The following is a 21,496-nucleotide window of genomic DNA, read 5'->3' as shown; positions in this document are numbered from 1 at the left end:
CAGTACTTTTGAAAATAAACAAGACCTAGAGAATTCCCAATGAGGAGATGGGCAAGTTCAAAATCTGTCTGCTCTGTCAGATTTCTACTACCTATTGTAAGTGACAGAAACCAGGTAGAAAAGTAATTTATGGCTCATTTTACTCTAGAAGAAACTTCTTACTGTATTTGTATGTATTTATATGTATTTAAAATTTTACAGTTTTTGCAATAGTAGACATTGAAATAAACATGATTGGATGAACACGATATAAAGTCCAGCAACAGGAAAGAGTCTCATCCAACAAGAGTGCTTTATTTTATTTTAGAGCATCCCTTTTTTATTGGAAGACTGCAACCCAGATAAAGGTGGTCATACACTTATAGATTTGCAGCAGATTCCACCATCAGATAGATTTCTGTTAGATGCCTGTCAGATCGAATCTGACAGGAATCTATCTGATGAGTGTGACACACTAGGAACAGATTTCCAATAGATTTCAGAATGAAATCTATTGGAAATCGATCTAAATGCATTATTGATCCATTAGATCCAATGCAACTCTATGGGCCAATGATCTGCTGCCAGCAGCAGATCGACCTAGATTTTCCATCCTGTCAGATAGATCAAATTGATCGAAATCAGCCACAAATCAATCAATCTATAGATTTGATAGAATCGATTTCTTATCGATCGATTCAATAGATTGAACGATCAATGGCTTAAATCGACCAGTGTATGAGCCCCTTAACATAGATAAATGTTCTAGAGTGGAAGGATCCACAAATTTGAGGCCTGTGTTTCTTACAGACTCAATTATTGATGGGATCTCTGTCTTTTGGTATAATCATGATTTGTAGTACAGTATTTTGGATTTTTTCTATTTCCTAATTTTCTTCCCCCTCACTTTAATTTGAGCTGTGGTTTCTTGTTACGTCGCCTTTTCTTTTCAGGCTTCTAACAAGGTTGTGTTTTTTGCATCTTGTAGAGGGGTTTTAAGATGGGGCTACTACAATGTAAAACTGTCATGAATAAGGACTCTCTGTAGTTAAAATGCAGACATCAAACGTTGATTCCAGGTATGCATTTAATGGCTAACTGTACATGGTTTATTGCAAGCTTTCGAAATGTTAAGTTTCTACTTCAGGCATTATACAGAAGTGAATCAGAACCATATCTATATAATGCCTGAAGATGAAACTTCACTTTTTGAAAGCTTGCAATAAACCATGTACAGTTAGTCATTCAAGGTATTACCAGAATCAACGTTATTATTATTATTTAGTATTTATATAGCGCCGACATCTTCCGCAGCACTGTACCGAGTATATATAGTCCTGTCAGTAACTCTCCCTCAGAGGAGCTCACAATCTAATCCCTACCATAGTCATATGTCTATATTGTGTAGTGTATGTGTTGCAGTCTAGGGGCAATTTAGGGGGGGAGCCAATTAACCTATCTGTATGTTTTGGGAGGAAACCAGAGTGCCCGGAGGAAATCCACACAGACACGGGGAGAACATACAAACTCCTTGCAAATGTTGACCTGGCTGGGACTCGAACCAGGGACCCAGCGCTGCAAGGCGAGAGCACTAACCACTACGCCACCGTGCTGCCCACGTTGGTTTGATGTCTCCATTTCTGTTCCTCAACTAACACCAGACCTTACTTCACCTTCTGTAGTTAAATTCATAGATGTTGTCCACTATTTTCTAATTATTCAATCAAAACACCCCCAGTGAATTTTATCCAAGCCTATTGCTGACCTTTTTATTGAGTTTGGGTAAGAATGTACTGTAGTTCACTAATCTGGCATAAAAAGGGGGGAAGCAGTGATTCCTGAAGAGAAGGTGCAGTGAAGTAGAGAAAAAAGGGAAGGGTGCAAGATCAGCACACTCTCTGTATACAATGTGTATGTTCTCCCTATGTTCGTATGCAAATTATCCTCAAGGGACTTTGCTTTTCATTCTACATCTCAAAGCCTTCTGATTGGTTTTGTTCTTCCCCTGAAAATAGGCCCCACACTATAGTAGGGACTTTAAATTGTTATTTTTTTTAAAGGGACTAAGTACTACTAACATTAATTGTTCATTGTAAATACACACCCATCCACAGTATATAAAAAATCTTACCTTTCTATTTATAAATGCTATATGCACATTATCCTTCAATAACATTATTGGGTCTTGCTGTTTTTTCTGTTTTTTTTTTTGTTTGTTTGTTTTTTGTTTTGTTTTTTTGTGCACTTTGGGTCCTACGGGAGAAAAGCGCTTTACACATACTTCGTTGTTGTTGTGGTTTATTTGTACTTTAAATTGACTTGAAAGGTGTAGGTTTACAGGTTGTTGTAGATACAATCAGAGTATAGCCACTATTTATGATGTTTTTATGCCTATTTTAATTCACTGTATCTGTCTGCTTTATTGATGGTAAATGACTGACAGATGGGGAAGTTAAGCCATGAGACTTTTTTTTACTACATTTTAATTTGTTCCCAAGTCAAGTAGTGGATGTAATTATTGTCTTTTCTGTATTATGTCCTCTTTGTCCTCTGCTTACGGAATTGTTGTATTTTGCTGCTTACATACTTGCTATACAGATAACGCTCCGCAATGCAATAACATTGATTTTATTAGAGGAAACCTGTTAATTGCTGAACATATGGCTAATATTGTTACTGTATATCTTCACGACAGGTTATACCATCATAAAAAGCTCCTACGGTATTATATGTCTTATGCATAGCTTCACAGAAGCACTGGTGGATAAATCACTGGTTTACATAGTAGACATAGACACTTGGGATCTGAATAGAGGTCTACAAAATCTGTACTACAGTGAAAGGTTGATAAACTTGTTTGTAATCTGGAAAGAAATAGGACTACTGATTATTTATTTAAGCTTAAAGTATGTAATAAAATTCCCTATAGTTAGCCAGCAAACCAAAATTCAAGGTTATCCTTAAAATGCTCCTACAGCTGGAATCTTGTGGCCAGCAGCTCAATTAAAAGCAATAAAAATCCAGTGCCAAGATCGCTAAGTGCAAATATTAGCTGAACCACCAGCCGCTACCATGCCGCACACAGCTAGTGCGACTCTCCAGGATAAAACGTTAATAACCAGCAAGTGTGTGCATTGATTTCCAAAGTTATTATAACGCACTGTTGTAGAGTTCTTGTGCCAGAATTCTGAAGCCTATGCCCTTCTGAATAGTTCAAGCTGTTTGGGTGCTAAATTATCCTTTACTTCCAACAAGATTTGAAAATATTGAAATTATTCTCAGAATGCTGCACTGGAGCATACAAGCATAGCGTAGTGCATCATGTTTCTGCCCAGTATGATCTCAGTTTCCCACCCATGGAAGCCTGTTGAGTGTGATGACAGGTGCTGAGCGTTTGAGCTTGACCAGCATTTCACAGGTTTTTATGTTTTCTAATGTGCCTGGGCTCTATAGGGGAGACAAAGAGCCAGAACTGGGCAGATACATGGTGCATTTTATTCTTTTGCTAAAGCAGGTTAAAGGACTTACGAGGCCAAAATCCTTAAAAAAAGTCAAGTACCTGGAAGATGTTTAAATGCACGGAGAACACCGTCCGCGGCCTCCGTGCAGTTCCGCCGGGTCCCCTTCCTGAATGCGCCCCCCGTGCCGATCGTGACCTCACAGGCCGGGTCGGGTTCTCATGCCGCTCCTAATATGGCCGCCAGAGCTGGCCGCGGCTGCGCAGTCCGCATTGCCCCGAGTGCGGTTGAACAGCTCTAGGGCCAACCCCTCCGAACCATGCACTGTAGCGTGGATCGGAGGGGTTGGCCCTAGAGCTGCGCAGCCGCACTTGGGGCAATGCGGACTGCGCAGCCACGGCCAGCTCCGGCGGTCATATTAGGAGCGGCATGAGAGCCCGACCTGGCTTGTGGGGTCGCGACCGGCACGGGGGGGGGGCGCTTTCAGGAAGGGGACCCGGCGGAACTGCACAGAGGGCGCGGATGGCGTCCTCCGTGCATTTAAAAATCTTCCAGGTACTTGACTTTAAGGATTTTGGCCTCGTAAGTCCTTTAAAGATTAAATCATCAGCATTGGCGGATTGAGAGCCAGCACGCATAGAAAACTCACTGATTACGGCAAACATTTTGTCAGCGGACACAAATAACAGCAAAAGCCGTTACTTAGTCATAATGGGTGGTGGGTTGGGTGCTGGTATTCATCTGTTATACAGCCAACCTTGATGTTGAAGCTAACAACAATGAGGAGCAGGTGTCATTTGGACACTGATGTTTAATTGCTGCATAGTTCAAGTGGCATCATCTGACAAATGGTGAATGAGGGCCAGAGTGAAGATAGGCGAATTATCGATTACAGTTATTGGTCTTGGTTGGACAAGATAGAGAGGAGAGTTTGGGAAGTTTAACGTTACATTTAAGGCTAAGGGTAGGAGAAAGGAAGGCTTTGAAATTAGACAAGTCACTGGATATTAATATTGCAGCTTTCTCCTAGCAGACTTAAGGCACCAGAGATGCTGCCACTTAAGACACACTCCATGGGCGACCAGGATCATTAGGGAGTCATGCCCAAAGATTCCATACTGCTTTATAGCCGGTGTTTAAAGGACACCCGAGGTGAAAATAAACAAATTAAATAAACAATTGTATCCATATTCCTTTTCCTAAAAATTACTTTTTAACTACCTTACGACCGCTCCACGCCAATGGGCGTGGCCACCGCAGCAGCCCCTGGACCTCCTAATGCTAATTGGCGTCAAGTCCTGGGGCCGACTCCTGCAGGAGATCGCGCGCAGACTGCACATGCATCTCCTGCTTAGGGGGGCGGCGCTCCGCCCCGCTTTCAGTCTCCGAGCAGCAATCGCCGACTTTCTACTAAGTACAGCGCTGCGATCTGCAGCAGCGCTGTACTAAGGACAGCTGTGTGACATGGCTGTCCCCCTGAGGCAGAAGAGAGCGATCGGCTCTCATAGGGTGAAGCCTATGAGAGCTGATCGCCATGATTGGCTGGCTGGGGGGGAGGGAGGGGTTTAAAAAAAAAAGAAAAGAAATAAATAGAAAAAAAATATTAAAAAAAAATAATAACATTGGTGGGGCGATCAGATCCCACCAACAGAGAGTTCTGTGGTGGGGGAAAAGGGGGGGGGGATCACTAGTGTGCTGTGTTGTGCGGCCCTGCAGCTTGGCTTTAAAGCTGCAGTGGCCAATTAAACAAAAATAGCCTGGTCTTTAGGGGGTTTAGCACTGTGGTCCTGCTTTTTAAGTTTTAACTGGTTTAACTGGCTCATTGTTTTTGCTTATTGACACATTCATTGAAGTGTGCCAGAGCTAAAATGTATGAACTATTGTTCCTTTTTATCTCTTTCCTGCTCTCAGAAGCCATTTTCTGCTAGTAACGTTTTATTGTTTGAATTTCTTATCAGTGAGGTTCACACTGTAGTCACTTCCTGTCCGACTCAGGACTGAGTCAGCCACTTACATACCTGATATTTAACTATTTCAGGCAGAGAAAGAAAAAAGTAACACAGCATAGTTATTTGTGTGCTAGGCACTGTACATACCCATGTCTATCTCATCATATCACATGTCACCTCGGGTATCCTTTAAACCCTGGTGAATGGCTTAAATCCCACATCAAACGCAACAGCCTTACCAGTACACCGCCTAGCTCACCCACCCTGATTGTAAGGGTAGGTGTGTGAAGCAGGAAGCAGTTGCTAGAAGTGGGAGAGGTTAGGTTCAGACAGTAGGAAGGCATTCAAGTTTTAAAGGACACCTAAAGCAATAGGAATATGAAGGCTGCCATATGTATTTCCTTTTAAACCATGTCAGTTGCTTGGCATCCCTGCTGATCTATTTAGCTGCACTAGTGCCTGAATAACCTTAGAAACAAGCATGCAGCTAATCTTTTCAGTTCCGACAATAATGTCAGAAACACCTGATCTGCTGCATGATTGTTCAGGGTCTATGGCTGAAAGTATTAGAGGTAGAGGATCAGCAGGATAGCCAGGCAACTGGTATTGCAAAAAAATTACATAAATATGGTAGCCGCCATATCCCTCTCCATTCAGTTGACCTTTAAAGTCAGGGAAGGTTAAGACTAGACATCAAGAAAGGGGATTGGGTTATGGTAATGTAGAAAACAGCTTCTTGTTCAGAAATCAGTAAGAGTAAGATGATTGAAGAGAAACAGTGATGACATTACCAAGAACGGCATCACAATATCATAATATGCAAGTGCTGATATGTTTGTGAGTATAATTTAACCACTTAAGTACCAGTGGTCTCTGCTCCCTTAAGGACCAGGGACCAATGGTACAAGAAACTGCGGAATAGTGATGAATTGCTGTACTTACTCATCGCAATCACCGTCACCACCACACATTGGGAACCTGGGCCACCCACTCTGCCGTTTCATGTTCTGGGGTTGCATGAAAGGAAGCATTGGCGTAGCTAAGGAGCTATAGGCCCCAGTGCAAGTTTTACATTGGGCCCTCCAAAGCACTCTATGCAGGGGCGTAACTAGAAATCACTGGGCACCCCTGCATAACTTTGAATAGGGCCCCCTCCCACCAAGGGGGCTGGGCACATTACACAAGAACCTGATGCACACTAAATAGGGACTGTCTACAAATCTTTGTCTGCAAAACTTTGTATGATTCCTTAACAGTAGCTGAGCACATGCAGTCATTAGAACAATTGTGCAGAGAAGAAATGTTTTTCTCTCCTTGCCCTTAGTTGTCAGTCTCTCAGGACAGGCCCCCTGTGGCTTCTGGGCCACCCTGCAGCTGCATCCCTTGCAGGGTCTATTTTTACGCCCCTGACTCTATGCATAACAATTGATATGGCACACCAAAATCTGCCAAGGACAACCACAGTGTCAGAGGTGCAAGAAGGGGATGGGGAAGTTTTCAAATAGTTACTACTATTCATAGCATCTATAGAAGTAAGCATTACCAGCACAGGACTACTACCGGGTTAATACTGTGGTTGAGGGAGGGCCCCTCTTGCCCAAGAGCCCCTGATGCGGTCACAACCTCTGAACACCCTATTGCTCCATCACAGGAAGGAAGTTGGTTTAAGACAAATACTTATCGTCTTCTAACACATATATTTCTAGTTTTCACTACTTTCACTGCAAACAAGGTTTAACTGGAAATTATCGGCATTACAGTAATTCTACACCACCTTGACTGAAAAAAACAAAAGCTCTGAACTACACAAGAGTATTCCAATTGTCCAAAGTAAAATAAAATAAACATCTTGACAAATATTTTTATTCCAGAAGAACTTTTGTCCAGTTGGTTCTACCTTATCTTTCTTTGACTAATCGATAACCTGGGTACATGGAAACCTGTGCGTTCTTTTTATCTTACTATTAGCGGATAGCATTTTTTAAAAAATCTAAATCATTCAATCATGTTAGTTGTTAAGGCGCTCATGGAAGTTACTACAGGTTTCTGAAGTAAAAAAATATCCTCCTTTCTCCTCCCAATGGGCCCAATGCACAAACAGCATAAGTAGCATACTGTACATTACCATAGCAGTGTGCACATTACCAGGGACATAACGAGAGCCCAGCAGGCCCACAAGCAAAACTGATGTGCAAACAGCATAAGTAGCATACTGTGCAATACAATAGTACAGTGCACGTTACTAGGGGTATAACTAGAGACTAGTGTTGGGCGAACATCTAGATGTTCGGGTTCGGGCCGAACAGGCCGAACATGGCCGCGATGTTCGGGTGTTCGACCCGAACTCCGAACATAATGGAAGTCAATGGGGACCCGAACTTTTGTGGTTTGTAAAGCCTCCTTGCATGCTACATACCCCAAATTTACAGGGTATGTGCACCTTGGGAGTGGGTACAAGAGGAAAAAAAATTAGCAAAAAGAGCTTATAGTTTTTGAGAAAATCGATTTTAAAGTTTCAAAGGGAAAACTGTCTTTTAAATGCGGGAAATGTCTGTTTTCTTTGCACAGGTAACATGTTTTTTGTCGGCATGCAGTCATAAATGTAATACATATAAGAGGTTCCAGGAAAAGGGACCGGTAACGCTAACCCAGCAGCAGCACACGTGATGGAACAGGAGGAGGGTGGCGCAGGAGGAGAAGAAGGCCACGCTTTGTGAGACACAACAACCCCGGCCTTGCATGAGGGCAAGAAGCGTGCGGATAGCAGGCTTTGTACCGCCATGCAGTCATAAATGTAATAAAGATAAGTGGTTCAATAAACAGGGACCACGCGGCAACGCTAACCCAGCAGCAGCAGACGTGATGGAACAGGAGCAGGCGCAGGAGGAGAAGGCCACGCTTTGTGAGACACAACAACCCAGGCCTTGCATGAGGGCAAGAAGCGTGCGGATAGCATGCTTTGTACCGCCATGCAGTCATAAATGTAATAAAGATAAGTGGTTCAATAAACAGGGACCACGCGGCAACGCTAACCCAGCAGCAGCAGACGTGATGGAACAGGAGGAGGCGCAGGAGGAGAAGGCCACGCTTTGTGAGACACAACAACCCAGGCCTTGCATGAGGGCAAGAAGCGTGCGGATAGCATGCTTTGTACCGCCATGCAGTCATAAATGTAATAAAGATAAGTGGTTCAATAAACAGGGACCACGCGGCAACGCTAACCCAGCAGCAGCAGACGTGATGGAACAGGAGCAGGCGCAGGAGGAGAAGGCCACGCTTTGTGAGACACAACAACCCAGGCCTTGCATGAGGGCAAGAAGCGTGCGGATAGCATGCTTTGTACCGCCATGCAGTCATAAATGTAATAAAGATAAGTGGTTCAATAAACAGGGACCACGCGGCAACGCTAACCCAGCAGCAGCAGACGTGATGGAACAGGAGGAGGCGCAGGAGGAGAAGGCCACGCTTTGTGAGACACAACAACCCAGGCCTTGCATGAGGGCAAGAAGCGTGCGGATAGCATGCTTTGTACCGCCATGCAGTCATAAATGTAATAAAGATAAGTGGTTCAATAAACAGGGACCACGCGGCAACGCTAACCCAGCAGCAGCAGACGTGATGGAACAGGAGCAGGCGCAGGAGGAGAAGGCCACGCTTTGTGAGACACAACAACCCAGGCCTTGCATGAGGGCAAGAAGCGTGCGGATAGCATGCTTTGTACCGCCATGCAGTCATAAATGTAATAAAGATAAGTGGTTCAATAAACAGGGACCACGCGGCAACGCTAACCCAGCAGCAGCAGACGTGATGGAACAGGAGCAGGCGCAGGAGGAGAAGGCCACGCTTTGTGAGACACAACAACCCAGGCCTTGCATGTGGACAAAAAGCGTGCGGATATAGCAGCAATGCTTTTTGCCGCCATGCAGTCATAAATGTAATACAGATGAGAGGTTCAATAAACAGGGCCCGGAAACGCAACACCATCCCAGATGTTCATTGGTCATGTTACTTGGTTGGGGTCCTGGAGTGTTGCGTAGTCATTTCCAATCCAGGATTGATTCATTTTAATTTGAGTCAGACGGTCTGCATTTTCTGTAGAGAGGCGGATACGCCGATCTGTGACGATGCCTCCGGCAGCACTGAAACAGCGTTCCGACATAACGCTGGCTGCCGGGCAAGCCAGCACCTCTATTGCGTACATTGCCAGTTCGTGCCAGGTGTCTAGCTTCGATACCCAATAGTTGAAGGGTGCAGATGGATGGTTCGACACAGCTACGCCATCTGACATGTAGTCCTTGACCATCTTCTCCAGGCGATCGGTGTTGGAGGTGGATCTGCACGCTTGCTGTTCAGTGGGCTGCGGCTGCATGGGTGTCAGAAAATTTTCCCACTCCAAGGACACTGCCGATACCATTCCCTTTTGGGTACTAGCTGCGGCTTGCGTTGTTTGCTGCCCTCCTGGTCGTCCTGGGTTTGCGGAAGTCAGTCTGTCTGCGTACAACTGGCTAGAGGAGGGGGAGGATGTCAATCTCCTCTCTAAAGTCTCCACAAGGGCCTGCTGGTATTCTTCCATTTTGACCTGTCTGACTCTTTCTTCAAGCAGTTTTGGAACATTGTGTTTGTACCGTGGATCCAGAAGGGTATAAACCCAGTAATTGGTGTTGTCCAGAATGCGCACAATGCGTGGGTCACGTTCAATGCAGTCTAGCATGAATTGAGCCATGTGTGCCAGAGTCCTACCAGAATCCTCATCATCCTCTTGTGAGCGTTGTGATAGTTGTTGTGATGCATCATAGTCGTCACCTTCCTCCTGGTCTGCTTCTGCTGACCATTCGCGTTGAATTGTGGAAGTCCAACGTGCACCGCTCTGGCCCTCGTCAGTGGTGGCATGAAATTCCTGCTCCAACTCCAGCTGTTCCTCCTCCTCTTCTTCATCATAGCTGCTGGGGCCAGCGTTCCCTGAGGCGGATGGCCTGATGTTGGTACCATCACGCTGATCGTTTTCTCCTTCAGATTCCCCCAGTTGCATCATGACAGCTGTTTCCTTGATTTTTAACATCGACCTCTTCAGTAAACACAGCAGTGGTATGGTAATGCTGACTGAAGAGTTGTCACTGCTCACAAGCAACGTGGATTGCTCAAAATTTTGGAGGACTTGGCAGAGGTCCAACATGTTGGCCCAATCGGATCCACAGAAGCTTGGCAGCTGGCCGGATGCGCCTCGGTACTGCGCCGTCATGTACTGGACCACTGCACTCTTCTGCTCGCAAAAGCGGGCTAGCATGTGCAGCGTAGAATTCCAGCGCGTAGGGACATCACACAGCAAGCGATGGTGGGGGAGATTGAAGCGCTCCTGCATCTTGGCGAGTGCCCCCGAAGCAGTACTGGAATTTCTACAATGTTTGGACACTCGACGCACCTTCAACAGCAGATCGGGCACGCCTGGGTATGTCCTCAGGAACCGCTGAACTACTAGGTTCATCACGTGCGCCAGGCAAGGGATGTGTGTCAGCTTAGCCAACCTTAAAGCGCGAATGAGATTACTCCCATTATCACACACAACCATGCCCGGTTTCAGGTCCAGCGGTGCCAGCCACAAATCCGTCTGTTCCTTTATTCCCCTCCAAATTTCCTCCCCTGTGTGCTGCTTATCCCCAAGGCAGATTAGCTTCAGCAACGCTTGCTGACGCATGCCAACAGCTGTGCTGCACTGCTTCCACGATCCTACTGCTGCTGGGTTAGCGTTTCCGGATGAGGTACAGCTTTGAGATGCGTTGGAGGAGAAGGAGTCAGAGAGGTAGGTGCTGCTGTTATCCAGTGGGAGGGACGGCGGTGCAGCTGTTTGTGGCGTGGGCAACACCCGTGCCGTAGCAGGTGAGGAATCGCTGCCAGGCTCCACAAGGTTCACCCAGTGCGCGGTAAGGGAGATGTATCGACCCTGGCCGAACGCACTCGTCCAGGTGTCAGTGGTGAGGTGAACCTTGCAGGCAACGGCATTCTTCAAGCTTCGGGTTATTTTGCTGACCACGTGCTCATGCAACTCAGGCACTGCAGAGCGTGCAAAGTGGTAGCGGCTGGGAACCACGTAACGTGGGATGGCCACTGACATCATGCCCTTGAAGCTGTTTGTCTCCACCAATCGATATGGCAGCATTTCGCAGGCCAGAAGCTTGGCTATGCTGGCTGTTACTGCCACGGCCCGGGGGTCATTTGCTGGCAATTTCCTCTTGCGCTCAAACATCTCCGACACAGACAACTGAACCGTAGCGCTGCACACGGAAGGGCTGTTGGTTGTTGTGTTTGATGAACACTGGGAGACCTCAAGAGCACTACTCCGGAAAGTGACAGTGTCAGCGTCGTCTGATGTTTGTGAATGTTGTGAACCACGCAATGGCTGGGCTACTGCTGCTGCTGAGGCGGGTCTGGTGGTGAGTCTGGTGAACCCAAGGGAGGCAGTGTTGTTTCTGGTACCCTGTCCTGACGCGTTTGCCCAAAGAGTGGGATGTTTGGATAGCATGTGACGGCTCATGCTGGTGGTGGAGAGGTTGTTAATATTTTTCCCCCTGCTCAGGCGGGTCTTGCACACCTTGCAAATCGCCATGGTAACATCCTCAGTGCAGTCTTCAAAGAAAGCCCAGACTTTGGAGCACCTGCCTCCTTGCTGGCGATTTCTGTTTGCTCCTCTTTTGCCTCTCACTTGAACTTCCACGCTTGTGGTGCCTGAAATTGCGCGCCGCCTACCTTGTGGCACAAGGCGAACTCGTGCAGCAGTGTGTTCTTCAACAGACTCATCTGTGCTGCTGCTACGACGGCGATGTTCTCGTTCACAAACAAAATCTGGGTCTCTGTCCACATTGTCCATACCCTCCTCTTCCATCTCCTCAAACTCGTCATATGTCATTGTGGGCCACCGCCGTGGAGTAGAGCTCCCCACAACAACCTCTGCGCAGCACACTCCAACGTCGTCTTCCAGATCTTGTCGGCCGACCTCCTGCAATTGCAACCCCTCCTGCCCAAATTGCTCTGGGATTTGGGTTTCCGAGTCCTCTTCGGACTCGCCTTGTATTTCAGTGCGCGGTGCATTTCCCACAGTTAACGGTTGTGAATCCAGGCACAACATTTCTGGCTGTTCCTCCATTGACCTTTGAAAGGTGGAAGTTTGTTGGGCTGGGAATAGCTCCTGCGAATACCCCATTGTGTCCTGAGGTAATTCATCGGACTGGTTATCTGGCAGTTGTGTGCGTGGTGTCGCTGCCGGTTGTGTCAGCTTTGTGCCCACTGGCTCCTTGTAACTGGCTGAGGACTCGGACCTCGTGCGTGATGTGCTGGTGCTGCTTAACCCACTGCTGGACGCTTGAGAGGTCATCCAAGTAATTATCTGGTCCTGTTCTTTTGGATTTGTGAGGGTTGTTGTCCTGGACAACATGGGCGGTATTGAGTGGGTTTTCTTGGGTGCTCCCCTGTGGCCTGTACGTGAACCGTCAGGGGAAACACCTCTTCCCTTGCCCCTCCCTCTTTCACCGGATTTCTTCCTCATTTCACTTATCCTTACAGTACACGCTGACTGGCAGCAGTACAGTGGCAGTACAGAAATGCTATACAGTACCACTATTCCCAGCAGCGACACAGAGCACAATGCTATACAGTGACGGGTGAGCGGTGTACCACTATTCCCAGCAGCGACACAGAGCACAATGCTATACAGTGACGGGTGAGCGGTGTACCACTATTCCCAGCAGCGACACAGAGCACAATGCTATACAGTGGCGAACGAGCGGTGTACCACTATTCCCAGCAGACACAGAACAGTACACAGAATGCTATATAGTGTGGCTGAACGAGCGGTGTACCACTATTCCCAGCAGACACAGAACAGTACACAGAATGCTATATAGTGTGGCTGAACGAGCGGTGTACTACTGTTCCCAGCAGACACAGAACAGTACACAGAATGCTATATAGTGTGGCTGAACGAGCGGTGTACTACTGTTCCCAGCAGACACAGAACAGTACACAGAATGCTATATAGTGTGGCTGAACGAGCGGTGTACTACTGTTCCCAGCAGACACAGAACAGTACACAGAATGCTATATAGTGTGGCTGAACGAGCGGTGTACTACTGTTCCCAGCAGACACAGAACAGTACACAGAATGCTATATAGTGTGGCTGAACGAGCGGTGTACCACTATTCCCAGCAGACACAGAACAGTACACAGAATGCTATATAGTGTGGCTGAACGAGCGGTGTACTACTGTTCCCAGCAGACACAGAACAGTACACAGAATGCTATATAGTGTGGCTGAACGAGCGGTGTACTACTGTTCCCAGCAGACACAGAACAGTACACAGAATGCTATATAGTGTGGCTGAACGAGCGGTGTACTACTGTTCCCAGCAGACACAGAACAGTACACAGAATGCTATATAGTGTGGCTGAACGAGCGGTGTACTACTGTTCCCAGCAGACACAGAACAGTACACAGAATGCTATATAGTGTGGCTGAACGAGCGGTGTACTACTGTTCCCAGCAGACACAGAACAGTACACAGAATGCTATATAGTGTGGCTGAACGAGCGGTGTACCACTATTCCCAGCAGACACAGAACAGTACACAGAATGCTATATAGTGTGGCTGAACGAGCGGTGTACTACTGTTCCCAGCAGACACAGAACAGTACACAGAATGCTATATAGTGTGGCTGAACGAGCGGTGTACTACTGTTCCCAGCAGACACAGAACAGTACACAGAATGCTATATAGTGTGGCTGAACGAGCGGTGTACTACTGTTCCCAGCAGACACAGAACAGTACACAGAATGCTATATAGTGTGGCTGAACGAGCGGTGTACTACTGTTCCCAGCAGACACAGAACAGTACACAGAATGCTATATAGTGTGGCTGAACGAGCGGTGTACCACTATTCCCAGCAGACACAGAACAGTACACAGAATGCTATATAGTGTGGCTGAACGAGCGGTGTACTACTGTTCCCAGCAGATACAGAACAGTACACAGAATGCTATATAGTGTGGCTGAACGAGCGGTGTACTACTGTTCCCAGCAGACACAGAACAGTACACAGAATGCTATATAGTGTGGCTGAACGAGCGGTGTACTACTGTTCCCAGCAGACACAGAACAGTACACAGAATGCTATATAGTGTGGCTGAACGAGCGGTGTACCACTGTTCCCAGCAGACACAGAACAGTACACAGAATGCTATATAGTGTGGCTGAACGAGCGGTGTACCACTGTTCCCAGCAGACACAGAACAGTACACAGAATGCTATATAGTGTGGCTGAACGAGCGGTGTACTACTGTTCCCAGCAGTGACACACAATGACTGGGGGGGACCCTGGCTAGCGTGGCTGGAGCGCGAACTACCCTGCCTGCCTACCCAAAGCTAAACCCACAGACAAATGGCGGAGATATGACGTGGTTCGGGTATTTATTTACCCGAACCACGTGACAGTTCGGCCAATCAGAGCGCGTTCGGGTCCGAACCACGTGACCCGTTCGGCCAATCACAGCGCTAGCCGAACGTTCGGGGAACGTTCGGCCATGCGCTCTTAGTTCGGCCATATGGCCGAACGGTTTGGCCGAGCACCGTCAGGTGTTCGGCCGAACTCGAACATCACCCGAACAGGGTGATGTTCTGCAGAACCCGAACAGTGGCGAACACTGTTCGCCCAACACTACTAGAGACCAAGGGGCCCCCCATAAAAAATGAACCAGCTGGGCCCCCTGCAAACTCTTAACCTCTTCCCCGTATCAAAACTTTGTCTAGTGCCGAGTGCTCTCCTCTTGCACTGCAGCCTATCACTGTTTTGAAGCATTTATCTGCAGGCTCCCAATGCACGTTACATGATATTGGGAGCCTACAGAGGGTTTTTTTCTGAATGGTGATAGTCTGCAGTGCAAAAAAGTAGACCCAGCAATGGACCAAGTAAGGTAATTCTGCTCTCAGTGTGGCACTTCTCATAACTGGAAAATATTAGAATGGTGTCCTGGTATCTCCAGGAGAGAGATATTACATGCACATCTTGTTTGCCCAAGCTTCTGGAAGCAAATGTTTTAGAACCAGCCTGTGCATGTGCAGCATAGTAGGAGTTTATAGGCTATCTGCACTCCAAACAATATACTTTTGCAATAGCTGCGAAGCTGCAAAGCCCGAGCTCACTGTCAATTTTGGAAATTCTTAGCTGGTGGCAAACTGAATTAGGAACATAATTTCCAATAGCATTTATTTTTAAAGGACGTGTGCACTAACAATCTATGTTCATTTACGGCAATATTATAAAAAAGATGGAATTTCCCTCTCGGTAAGCTACTGTCCTCTACATATTGTCTGAGGTTGGTCTTTCCAGAGACATCATTAAATCTGTTATTGCTGACCTAGTTCCAAAAATACTAATTGCCTTGATAGTATGCTGATCTCTTGGTTTATGAAATTTCAATTGCACCCTTTCAATGGGCATGCAACTAACATAGATACAGGTCAGCCTTTTTAGGACACCTGATTTCCATGCTATTTCTGGATCATTGACTGGAAAAGTATCAAACACAGTAAGGGAAGCGGCATTTTTTTAGCCTTAAAGGGATACTTAAGTGAAAATAAAAAAGTGATTTTTACTCACCTGGGGCTTCCCTCAGCCCCCTGCAGCTGTCCGGTGCCCTTGCAGCCTCGCTCCGATCCTTCTGTCCCCACCGGCGGCTACTTCCGGGTTCGGCGACAGCTGCCGACAGGCTGAGAACGCGAGTGATTCTTCGCGTTCCCAGCCACAATATATCGCCCCCTATGCTGCTATTGCCTTCTTGCCGCAATAGCAGCATAGGGGGCGATATATTGTGGCTGGGAACGCGAAGAATCACTCGCGTTCTCAGCCTGTCGGCGGCTGTCGCCGAACCCGGAAGTAGCCGCCGTCGGGGACAGAAGGATCGGAGCGAGGCTGCAAGGGCACCGGACAGCTGCAGGGGGCTGAGGGAAGCCCCAGGTGAGTAAAAATCATTTTTTTATTTTCACTTAAGTATCCCTTTAAGACAGCAGCAATGACAAAACTCCTAATCAGCCATTGTAGGTCCAATTTATAACCCAACCAAACCCAAAACTGAAGAGGTTAAAGTGAACCACTGGTGTGAAATATGTAAAATAAAATAGAATCCTGTTCTTAAATAAAAAGCATAATTATGTGGCAGCTTTTTGTTCAGGGGGGGGGAGGGAGGAGCAAACCCGTGCTTTGTATTTATATATCAGCAGGTACTTGCTCCGTCCGCTCATGAAAAGGACCTTGGAATTTCCTCTTTTCCAAGTGTGCAAAGGAGTGTGTGAGATCATGATGTACAATCTCCTTCTCGCTGCTAGAGACTTTGCCAGCAATCTATTATATTATTTGGCATGGGTGCCAGTACATGGACGTGTACAGAGAGGGCTTTAGGAGGAAAAGCAAGATGGCAGTGTCAATAAAGAATCATTTGTCTTTCTAAAGTGCATAGGTAAGTGTTAAATATGTCACTTATTTTGAGTTCAATTCCATGTACACAAGAAAGCCTCTATCTAAATACTTTGCTGGAAAAATAATTTGGCTAAAAGTACACTTTAAATTCTGAAAGAATGCATATTACTTGGTGTAAATGATAAATGTTACTTTTGTCATGGCATTTGCAAATGTAAGCAAGCATGTTTGTAGAGAGAGAGTAATGGAGGCTAGCAGCAACCTATGTTGCAGTACTTTATTGTAGTTGCAGAGAAAAGACATCAGGCACATCACAATCTTAGGGCGCCAAGGTGGGTGTGTGGCAGGATACTGTCTCCACAGTCACCCACCTTCCATCAGTGCCCTAGGATTGTGATGTACCCAATGTATGTTATCTGCAAAAACAAAAAAATGCAACACAAGTTGCTGATAGTCTCCATTACTCTCTGTAATACTTGCTGCCTTTTTTCATCCATTGCTGAGCACATCCTGTGGCGTTCGGTAGCTGGCTATACGTGGACTGATCCACAGGTCCTGCAACATCTCGTGATCCCGACATTGACATATCCTGAGGTGCTGACACATTATTTTTAACTTGTTCTTGTTTGCAACTGTACACGTATTCATTTAGATGCATTGTCCCTGCACTGCTGATTTACTGTTCAAAAAATAGGGTCTTGAACTCCCACTTCCTGTCAGTGCAAGTATAGTGAATGACACAGGCTCCCATCCATCCCTAACTGAATACAAAAGAGGTGGGCAGTGAGCTTTGCATCTAAAGAAACCCATTTGCAAACTATTCCATTGCTCCGCCCTTGTAACTGCCTCAGTCAAGGTCATTTGCCACCACCTTCAGGCAAGTGTTTTCTACTGTAAGCTTAGAAATGTAGTCTTGTATTGTTCTTATTACTTTGGGATTCACACGCCCACAGTGGATTGTTCTACCTTACAGCTGAATTCACAGAGGCTATAATCAGCAAGTTGTGCACCAAACAAACCACAAAAAAAAGACATTTTGTTTCTAAATTATTTCACTACACTGTTTATATTCACTTATCAACCTAATTGCTATTAAAATTTGCCTTGATTAATGCTGGGCTTAGCTAGGCTCTAAGATGTCTCAGTACAAAAATAAGTTGTCCGTTGAGTATATTCTACATAATAATGGTAGTGTAAGAACTATATTTCATGCTGTTTTTAATTGGCTTGAAGGTCATAGGTAACAGACAACCAATAGCCAGTTTGGACTACCAATTAAAAAACAGTATTAATGAAAGTGTTTTTATCGAAATTGCCACTGACATTAGTTTTTGATTTTTTACTTTTGGTAAAAAAAAAAAAAAAAGTATATACCTAGGTAGGCCAGCCATTTACAGTATATCTAAGCTATATTTTCCTATGTTCTAAAATGTATATGCCCCTGATTGTAAAGAAAAAAAGCATACACATAGCATACACCTCAAATGAAAAACATCAATGGCAACAACAAAGATGGAGTTTCACATTAAAATGTTCATTGTTTAGACTTGTTATGATGTAACACTTATTTTACAACTCAATAAAGGTTCAGCTAAATGCCACCAAATAATAAACTTCACTTGGAAAGTGTTATGTTGCTTTCTTTAACGATTCGCTGTAACTACAGGAACTAACAAACACATAAACTACTACAAATTACGAAGGCACAGACAAAGGTGATTTTATCATGCGTTAGTAGTACATCACTCAAGACGCACATGATTACTTCAATAAACACATATCTGAAATAAAAATGTATCGAGACATTTGGGAAACACGTACATATAATACATATATTGTTAAATATGACAGGTCATCATGCAGGATATCTCAAATACTTTGTTTACATATTTAAATATTAATTTAAGGAAAGATTTAAAAAAAAACTTACCTCCACCAATACAAACCCAACACAAAGCAATTATGCATAATGTTGACCATGCAGTGCATAAAACATGCTAAAGTAATGAGGGCAACCGTGAAAAAGCCGTATAACTAATCGAAAAGGAGAACATGCAAGACGTGCAAAGCTTGAAACACAAAGCACCAAAGGGAAGAAACAGATTGGTTAAAAGAGATTTCTCTAAGCATACTAACCTGCTGGTTCTAATGAATTTTCTACTTTGTCGTTAACATCGAAAACACGGTCATGAACACCTATAGTTTTCATACAGCTGTCTATAATAAAAATAGAGATAACAGCCAAATATGTTAGTGAGATCTCTCCAACTCCACCACTTTCTTTATGCTACTTCTTTAGTTTTCATGGTATGTTTTGCTTAGAGTGCTTTGAGCTAGAGGGCATTTTCCTTATGCCAGGCAGCACACAGTATTTTTTCTTTTATTCAATCTAGACATCAACAACATGTAAGAAACAACAAGTTAGCAAGTGGCATGTTCGTAACAGTGCTCAGTGATGAATGATTAGAAAATAAGATGCAAAGTAAATTGGGAATGTTGATTTTCGGTATCACACAGAGCTTAACATTTAAAAGAAATAATAATTCAAACGAAAGATGCACTTCATTATAGCACACAAGAAAGCATGCATCCGAGGGGCAATTCTAAAGCAGATGAAACGCACTTACTTGCTGGCCGTACATGGACTTTAAGCTTTAAGCAGGCTCTTCTTCCATTGTCTGGTATTGCTGAAGCTGAAGAATAGAAGAAAAAGGTGTTAACAAACCAGGATAAGGAGCACCTAATGGTAACAAGTCAATAATATGTGTGCCTCAATGCAGCCCTAGTACCATATAGGGCTCAGCAATCATAAAGCTATAGAGTAGTGTTTCTCAAACCTGTCCTACAGACTCCCCAATGGTGCATGTTTTGCGGGCACGTCATCTATGTACGGGGGAGGGTGGGGGGGGGGGGGGGGTAATTAGTGTTTCAGCAACAGGAAATCCACCTAGCTGAGATACTAATTACCCCATTAGTGCATAGGAGAGTCACGAGGACAGGTCTGAGAAACATTGCAATAGAGGATCGGCTCCACTGGTCACAAAAAAAGCTCTTTAACAATTTTGCAGACAGCTGTGATTTGTTTTTAAATGGAACCCGAGGTGAGAGGCATAGGGAGGCTGCCATATTTATTTCCTTGTAAACAATGCCAGTTGCCTAGCAGCCCTGTTGATGGCATAAGTAGTGTCTGAGTCAAAACCCAGGAACAAGCATATGGCTGATCCAGTAAAACCTGCGTCAGCTGATTTAAAGTACCTAATCTCTTGCATGCCTTTTCAGTGTCTACAGCTAAAAACATTAAAGACACAGGATCAGGAGGACTGCCAGGCAACTGGTATCGTTTAAAAGGAAACAAATATGGCTGTCCCCATATTCCTATCACATCGAGTTCCCTTTAACTTTTGTAGATCTGTAATAAAGTAAAAGAGCTTTTCTTTTGTAACGTGTGTTGCCGATTTCTACTGCTTTGTGCTAAAAAGGTGTCAAGGCAAGCCTTCAGGTGCAAACTTAATGATACATACCATGATATATCTGTAACAATATACTACATTATTTTAAAATTTATTGCTTGTGTAGTGGCTGAGAAAATTGAATGGTTTGGGTTCCTCCATCATACTAGTCTATCTTAAACCAAACCTGAGGAGTCACATGACCAGCTGAACCGCCACTAGAAAGGTTGGGGTAGGACATTTCACTCAGGAAGCAGAATCTGATTGATAAGTCATTGTCAGGTATTATGTAAGAGAAAGATTTTTTTCAACCTACAGCTATATGGGCACAGACAGCGCATCTTGGTGCATATTCAGTAAACTCTGTAAAATTTTCTGTGTGCAGGGAGCAAGTGGCAATTTTACTGTTACTTACACTGACAATGTAGCATGCAATGTGCAATTAGCGTGCCCAGGTAATGCAAGCATTGCTTCCTTATGAGTGTCACAAACAATAAAATTACAGTGCACTCTCTGCATATAGCAGCTTTAGCGGGGTTTACTAAATATTCCCCATTATAGTAAGACCCTTATGCTCAATGTATTGCAATTGAGGCCTGGCTATTGCTGACCCTTGAATTACCAGTGCACAGCAATGGACTATAGCATTGCAGCTATAGCCAGGCGTTTCATCCATATAGAACATATTTCATCTTATGCCACTAATAATCCTTTAAGAACAGTTATTATCTCAGATGAAACCTACGTTACTACCCTGAAATCTTGTTACATTGTGCTTATTGTTAATCCTATTAAAAATTACCTCTATCAGCTAACTTCCTGCTCAGCCCTTCTCCCCGCTGTAGGGCAATGCAATGTGTCTCTACTAAACAGCCCATAATATAGAGTAAGGGCAGAGACACACAACAGAGCATTTTTGATCTGTTTTTTTTTTTTTTTTCAAAACATGCTTCCATTAAAGCATTAACATTGTGTTAAAATTGCTGTCAAATTGCAGTGATCGCAAAAAAAAACAAAAACAAACAAACTGTAAAATTGTGTCAATTTTGCTACGATTTTACTGCATTTTTCATGCAAATCAATGGGAGCATCTTTTTATCGAAAAGCGCTTTGGAGTGTGTCTCTGCCCTAAGAGACTTTCAATACTAAAATAGATCCACAGCTATCTGCCAATTCACACTCTGGTAGCACAACAATAT

The 21,496-nt window shown here is 44.8% G+C and overlaps 1 protein-coding gene across 3 annotated transcripts in view; it reads right to left on the bottom strand.

Moving 5' to 3' along the window:
- The window catches only part of EFNA5 (ephrin A5), a 608,985-nt gene that overhangs the window by 22,139 nt on the left and 565,350 nt on the right, over positions 1-21,496 (bottom strand). For 2 of the 3 annotated variants that reach the window (XM_068247442.1, XM_068247448.1), the window contains exons 3-4: positions 19,476-19,541; positions 18,985-19,065 (exon numbers count right to left, since the gene is read on the bottom strand). In XM_068247442.1, the coding sequence (XP_068103543.1) occupies positions 18,985-19,065; positions 19,476-19,541 (147 nt within the window). The remainder of the gene's footprint in view (positions 1-18,984; positions 19,066-19,475; positions 19,542-21,496) is intronic. The other variant, XM_068247449.1, reaches the window with a different exon arrangement.

The sequence above is a fragment of the Hyperolius riggenbachi genome, chromosome 1 (assembly GCF_040937935.1).
Source record: "Hyperolius riggenbachi isolate aHypRig1 chromosome 1, aHypRig1.pri, whole genome shotgun sequence".
NCBI lineage: Eukaryota > Metazoa > Chordata > Amphibia > Anura > Hyperoliidae > Hyperolius > Hyperolius riggenbachi.
Note: the sequence above shows the minus strand (reverse complement) of the source record. Positions and strands in the feature narration are given on the sequence as shown.